At 39.9% G+C, this 7,607-nt stretch overlaps 1 protein-coding gene across 1 annotated transcript; it reads right to left on the bottom strand.

Moving 5' to 3' along the window:
- Positions 1 to 941: 941 nt before the first annotated feature.
- LOC101597625 (copper homeostasis protein cutC homolog) lies at positions 942 to 2,746 on the bottom strand. Its single transcript, XM_012949890.2, has 3 exons — positions 2,717 to 2,746; positions 1,685 to 1,850; positions 942 to 1,586 (listed from the first exon to the last, which is right to left on the bottom strand). Exons 1-3 carry the CDS (start codon positions 2,744 to 2,746, stop codon positions 952 to 954), a joined length of 831 nt encoding a protein of 276 aa, XP_012805344.2. The 3' UTR covers positions 942 to 951.
- Positions 2,747 to 7,607: the final 4,861 nt, after the last annotated feature.

Below are 7,607 nucleotides of genomic sequence, written 5' to 3' on the forward strand. Positions count from 1 at the left end.
GAGGAGTTGTCAATGATGGAATTCTTGTTTCTAAATACATCAGGATCCTCCCACACATGCTTTCATTTACTAACTGACGTGTTGCATAGAGAAAAGATTATGTCATGGAGTACATGGTAGGCTACTAGTTGAATAAAATATTGCATTAATTTTTAAAATTCATCCTCTTGATTTTTGGCTTCTTTAAAGCTAAAGCAATGTATACATCTTCAGGAAAGGCAGGGACCCCAACAAATATGTCCTTCTATCTGAGTACAAATTACAGTTTCCTAATTTCAATAAAATCTGACAGCTGCATCATCCCAGTCATTAACTCGTATCACAAGGGGGTATTAGATTCATCTGTTTTACATGTAGTTAGTGCTCTGGGATTATCAAGGGCAATACATCTTTGCCGTCACTCAATGAAAAACAACTGGATGAACGATTTTCTTTACATTCCATTGTCTCAAACTGTTCTCTCTTTCCCTTCCTCCCACCCACCTTTCCTTTCTCGTGTAACAATGACACTCAATACTAATGCAAGGCAATACTTTCATTTAACTCAGTCTATATTCAGATTCTGTCAGTTTCTTTTTTTTCCACACAACAGAATGAAAATTTTTATTTTACAAATGAAAAAGCAGAAAAACTGGTATTGACTTGACCCTAAAGCCACACTCTGATTTCATACCTTGCAGTTGAATTTTCTCAGTTCATCAGTTAGTTCCACTGAAAACTAAGTAAGCCTCTCTGCGAAAGAAGCACAGACCAAATTTAACCATGATGCCAGCAATGACTAAGCACAGGAAGTAACTATCTCTGTTTCAGTTTCCTTTTCTTCTTAGGAATGTAGTCCATGGCCATGTGAATCTTAACAAAGACTGACAATCCTGGCCAGAGAAGGTTAAAGTTGTGTCACAGAGAACTGTGGATTATGCTATGATAGCCACGCTGTTCACTGAGGTTTTACTAAACCAGGATATTCTTTTCAATCACGTTCAAAGTCCTTACTTTGGTTGCATCTGTTACCTTTAGAGAATATTCTGAATTAGCAAGAGAAGCTCCCATTGCAACAGCGAAATTTCGAAATTTCATTCCTGAGTCTCTAGAAGACCGAGCAGAACAGTGGAATTCGGTAGTGCCAGAACCCTCAAGGATCCTTTGCAGGTTTCTATCTGTTATGCCATCACCTGGCATTACCACAATCCTGCCCTTTGCCTCATCTACGAGTTGCTTTACCAAAGGTAGTCCTTCAAGTGCTGAACTCTCACACCCACTGGTCAATACAGGTTCAAATCCCAAGGTTAAAAGGGTCTCTAGAGCTTCCATTGGATCATGAACCATGTCAGAGGCTCGGTGGAAAGTGATTGGCAGAGGACGGCAAAGAGCTACAAGGGGCATGCACAGCTCTTTGTCAATGTGTCCATCTTCAGTCAATGCCCCCAAAACCAAACCATCAGCACCATAAAGTTTGGCAAGCCGAATGTCAGCCTTCATCACCTCAACTTCACGACCTGAATATAAAAAATCCGCTCCACATGGCCGAATCATCCCAAACACTGGAATCTCGACACTTTGCTTCACTATTTGCAGGATACCAGGGTCTTCAGCTGCTGTAAGCAAACTCCAGACATACGTGCCCCCTTATGCACTTGTGCAACACTGTGTGCTTGTGTCAACGTGCGTCTAGCTTACGTGGGACCCATGCTAGGCGTGGTTCCTCCCTCAAATAAACCACAACATAATTCAATCCGACCAGCACCTCCTCTTTCTGCATTCATAGCTGACTCCACTGAATCTACGCACACTTCCATGAGAAATCCATTTGCTGCTCCCGCCTTCCCGGACGCTGTCCGCGCCGGTTTCCACTAGGAGGAGTCCCCTGCCTCTTCATCTCCCGCGTTCCTTCCCCGCGCGCCTTCGGTTTCCACGCAGGCCCCGTCGCACGCACGCCCCCGACGGCCGCACCAGGCAGCCCCCCCCCCCAGATTCTGTCAGTTTCTAAGAATCTCATTTACACTACCACATCTCCCCCACTATTCCTAGAATTCATAAACCTTTACTTATATATTAATTTATACATTCATTCATCATTCATTTGTTAATTTCAAGAAAGTTTTTAATTGGAAAGTAAGTTATTCTCAGAAAAGCATGAGGAATTAAAAATGAGAAAAAAGCATGAACTGGAGATTAAGAGTTGTTTAGTTCCATTCCATTTAATAAATATTTTCATTCTTCTATTTAAACCATTATATTCTACAATCCTGTACACATCCAATATTGGATATATTGTTTATTTAACCTTGTATATTGGTTTTGCCTCTCAGCATTGGAATACTGGTATTTCCTGTGTTGTGTCAAATTATTCTAACAGAGTGCTTAATCATCCTATGACAGCTGAGAAATGTGTTATACAATTTACCTAACCACTAGCCATTGATGAGCATTCACAGTTTCATTTTTATTATACAAATGAGACAATTAACATATTTGTACATAAAGCTGCTTTGTATTCATGCTGATTTCTGTAGGCTAGATTCCCAGAAGTGCATTTTCAGAGTCAAAGTGCATTGGCAGATTAACACTCCTGATTCATATTGTAAAATTTCCCTCCAAAAGGGCTATAGATATTTCTATGCCTACAGGAGGATGCCTTTGAAATAAACGTATGAGTGATCACTTAGACTAGAGGGCACCTAGGTGCAGTGGGCTCATAGGAAGGACTCTACCTCACCTGCTTGTCACCATTTCTCTTTTCTAGCATGATAGCTCTTATCATGTAAGCATCAATTAAGAATCTCCTTCATAACCCAATGTCCTTTGATTCATTGAGGCAGCACTGAATTTTATTTTCTATTTTTAAGATAATAGAGTGTCAAGAATTTTTTAACATATTTATTTACTTAAATATGAGAGAGAGAGATAGAAAGTATAGGTGCACCAGTGCAGCTAACCACTTCAAAAACATCCAGACCTGTGAACCACCCTGTGCCTCTGGCTTTACTTGGCTACTAGGGAATCAAACCTGGGTCCTTTGACTTTGCAGGCGAGCACCTTAACTGCTAAGTCATCTCTCCAGCCCCAAATGACAAGAATTTTATTTGGAAAATACTTTTCACCACACTCACCCCATTTTTTTTTTTTAACGCAGTTAAGCATCTCCAGAAGAGAAGCTGATGGACCTAAGCTATTGGTGCTTTCCATTTGCCTAGACCCAGTGACTGGACTAGACTGGCCACATGGCACAATTCAGACCTATGAATCCCTGCACAGAGCATCTGTGCTTCTGCTGATGTTCATAGGCCTTTTAAAAATGTTAGTTGAAATTAACATTTATACCTTATATGTGTTCATCTGCCCTACCTATGGGGTTTAGACTACTACATTCACAATTTTAGGACAAGCTGAGGGATAGGCGATATTGAGCCCTAATGACATCATATTTTGTCCCAGGACCAACCATACCTGAATCTACAACAGATCTACTCCTGGGCTTCTCAGTTAATTGACTTGATAGTTTGCCTTTCACTTAAGCTAGTTTGAGGAGAAATTTCTATCAGTCACCAATAAAGGAGTACAAAATAATGTAAGATATATGAAGGAAACATAGTTGAGACATATGGAGTTTCAACTTTTCTACTTTATATCTGGGAATATTTAAGGAGAGAGAGAGAGAGAGAGAGAGAGAGAGAGAGAGAGAGAGAGAGAGAGAAGGAGAGAAGGGAAAAATTGGCCAAAGTCAACTTGGAATTGATAGCAGATTACAAAGTATCCTTTATAGCCCAATTTCTGATTTCCTTTGCATTTCAAAGGAAGATTGATAATTATATAAGAAGTATCTTCTAATTATTTTGTATCATATACAATTCATAGCAGTCATCATTCAAGGCTCTGTGCATCAAGTTTCAGTTTCAGTGCTGTTTATTTTCAATTCAGAATGTTTAATTTAAAAATAAATAAATAAAATGAAAGCCTTCCAGTTGCTCAGATCTCAAGTCAGGTGATTGCTTTTGTGCCTATATCTTATAGTAAAAGATGCTTAAGGGAAACTCATGGTTTCATATGTCTTTGAAACTAACCACTTTCAGGCAGTTTGCTTGGGTATGAGAAGGCTTAGCCCATGGTGAGCCCCAAGCCCCAACATGGCTCTTCTAGAGTTTCTAGTTCATGACTCAGGTCTCTTAAGCTTCTTAGTTTGGATGCTGTGACTTTGTGTGGACTATGAGGATTTAATTTCTAGTATGATCTGGAAACTCTCATTAGTTACAGAATTCAGGGTTACTGACTTGAATATCAGGACAAAAATTTGGCTGCACATTTTATTACTTTTTTATATAGGTGTGTATTCCTTGTATACAATACCAAGTTTTATAAGGATATCTTCACACAAGTATATGATGTTCTTTGACCATGTATCTCCCCCAGTATGCCCCTGCTCTCACTTTCCTCCTCTTCCCCTCCCAGTTTTATATTTGTATGTGTGTGTGTGTGTGTGTGTGTGTGTGTGTGTGTGTGTGTACGTGTGTATGGGTGCATGTGTCTGTATGGATACACATCATGTATGTTCATGTGAATGTAAAAGCAAGAGGGTTGAGTTCAGGTGTCTTCCTCAATCACTCTCTACCCTGCTTATTGAAATAGGGTCTCACTTGAACCTAAAACCTATCAATTTATCTATTCTAGCCAGCCATCTTGCCTTTAAGCCATGTTTTTGCCTCCAGACAAGCAGACCTTCATACCACTCAGCATTTACATGGGCGCTGAGGTTCTGAACTCTGGTCTTTTCACTTGCAAAGCAAGTGCTTTACCTATGGAACCATCTTCCCAGCTGTCCTCTCACATTTGACTGCATTTTTCAACACACAGTCAGTAGCCTACTTAGTCACAAATGGTTATATGATTATAATTGAAATGGCTGAGAGTGGCCACTATTTGTGACTTCTTTTGTGAATTTGTTACAGAAAGCGATATCTTTACACAGTTAACTGTCATAGTGTCTGAAGCTATCAGTTGAGGAGCACTGTTATTTATTTTCACAACTCTTTGAACCAATATCCAAGTATTCAAAGATAATAACAATTCTTCAATCCTGTATTACTAAGTCAGTGATAGCACCATTTGAACTGGGATACTCTGAGCAGTTCACCAAGATTTCCAGTACACAATCTCCAGGGACTAACTTGGCTACCTATATCACTTGACTGTTTTGAGCTAATGTGATCTGAAATAGGACTATAGAAGCCCTTTTGGGATTTTCTCTACTGTTTTCCTGATTAAAGTTCTCCATTCTCCTCTGCAAGGTTGTGACTTTGAGTCATATATCATGAATGCTATGGCTACAGGTCTTCCTCTATTTGCCTAGTTATGTTTGAGATTGGTTAAGAACATGTGCACACAATAGAGGAGTCACAGATGATAATTTGAACATGTAAATTCTATTTATATAGCATCAAAGTAGCTTTGCCTAGGATGCCCTTCTTTCTGGGGAAACTGACTCTCAAATTTCAAGGCACTAGCAGCCCTGGGTTTTAGGAGAATAATTAATGCTGGAGCCTCTTCATTCTCCAGCTGTAGCAGGACAATACAATTAATATAGTTTTATGGATGGAAGTAGCTGTTTCTAGATACTCTACCCAGTGTTGTTAAGAAACCAGTGTGAAGATGTGGGAGAGAACTACAAGGAGGACATGTTTCAAATGTTCTTGCTGGTATGACAGAGGTTTAGGTACAGCTCCAGGTGGACGATTTTTAACTGTTTCAAAGGTTAAGAAAATCAGGTTTTCTAAGATTCTATTTCTTTATAGTTAATACTTAGTAAATTTTTATGTGATAACTAAAACTTTATTTCCTGTCATCTTAACACATTTAATAACAATTTAAATTCTTTTGAAAATAAAACTTTTGTTTTTAATTTATTTGTTTTCTTTTCAGCAAATACAGGCAGTTTGGTACCATTGCTTAGGCTCATCCATGACCTTCCCCCTCCCAATGGCCCCTCCTTGTTGATGTAAATGGGTCGTGCATTGTGGAGTTAGCCCCCAGTTATCGGTACAATAAATGTCTCTGCATAACATGACCCAACATGTGACTCTGACATCCTTTCCGCCCCCTCTTCCGCAAAATTTCCCCAAGCCATGTTGGGTTCATTTTTGGTCTGCTTCAGTGATAAGCTGTTGGGGGCCTCTGAGGCTCTGGCTGTCTGGTTTGGTAGGAGTTGATTTTTCTCTGGGTTGGTCTCCTTCCCCTTTGTGCTGGTATCCGGTTCATCAGGAAAACAGCACCCTTGTTTGTTTCGCCAGTTTTCCTTAGTTTCAGTCGGGCCCCTTTTGAGGTATGATGGGGCTTAGTAAATATTTTTATTTCAAGTTAAAATTATTGATTCTAACCACACAAAAGAACACTGGACTCCATAAATCCAAACTAAAACACAATTCCTGACATTTCAGTCTTATCATTTCTAGTCCTAAAATTATATAGCAAATTGAGTCCTATGTGATGAGGAATGGGAATTCTCAGGAAAAAGGGGCAACCTTAGTCCTGAAGGGACACACTGGGGAGAAGACAGCAGAAACTAGAATTATTTAGCTCCAGGAGAAGAGTCAGAGATGGTGAGAGTCTCAACCTATAGATGTAAGCTTTCCTACCTAGTTGCCACCTCCTCCCCAGGGAAGATGGAACTCAGGCTCCAGGTGCTTCAACAAATTCCAACTTTGCCCTAAACAACAATGTATTGCTAGCTATTCATGCTGTTGTATCACAATGCCACACACAAACAATGGAAAAGAAATGCTAAATACAGCTCATGGTTTCAGAGCATGCTGTCGTAATGGCAGGATGGATATAGTGAAGCAGTTCTTAGCATTGGAGAAGTAGAGAAATAGGAATACTGGTCCTCAGTGAGTTTTTACTTTCCCCTTTTAATCCATCTATGCCTCCAGCTCATGGGATTGTGTTCAAATATTCCAGGTGTGTCTTTCCTCCTGTTAGTCCTCTCTGGAGATGCTTTAATAGACACATGCAAAGGGTACCTCATCAATATACTAAGTGAGTCTAAACCCAGCCAAGTCGACAGTATGAACTATCTGACCTTAACTTTAGGGCTGGACACATTTCTCATATCTCTTCAGATGCAGGCATCCATTGTGAATAATTCAATGAGATTTTCATAGACAGAAGAAGTTCCTCTGTACCTTAAAGAAAGAGAGAAACTCAGGCTTACATCTGATGGTGAAGCTACAATCAAATGAATCAAACTCAGCTTGTGTACAGACTCTCACGTCTAGAATAGGGAGGCTAAACACAGTGTAAATCCCAAAGTCAAGCTCTGGCATGTGTAAGGTGAGGACTACAGGTATATCAATTCCATTTCAGTAGTGGTCAGCCTTGGACACATTTGTGCAGGCTGCAAATATTGTTCCTGTCACAGTCACAATGTAACAGGTAACACTAGCTCATTGTGTTCTAGAACCTAAGAGGGACAGATGTTAGATAACAGTTTGAAAGAAGAGATCAAGAAGAGGCAGAGGCAAAATTGTTTGTGACTGGCTTGAAGAGCAGGGCAAAGATAACGTGCACATTAACAGGTGGTGGTGAGCTACAGCTATTGCAAGGTGCATTTGCTCCAT

Source organism: Jaculus jaculus, chromosome 1 (assembly GCF_020740685.1).
Source record: "Jaculus jaculus isolate mJacJac1 chromosome 1, mJacJac1.mat.Y.cur, whole genome shotgun sequence".
Classification (NCBI taxonomy): domain Eukaryota; kingdom Metazoa; phylum Chordata; class Mammalia; order Rodentia; family Dipodidae; genus Jaculus; species Jaculus jaculus.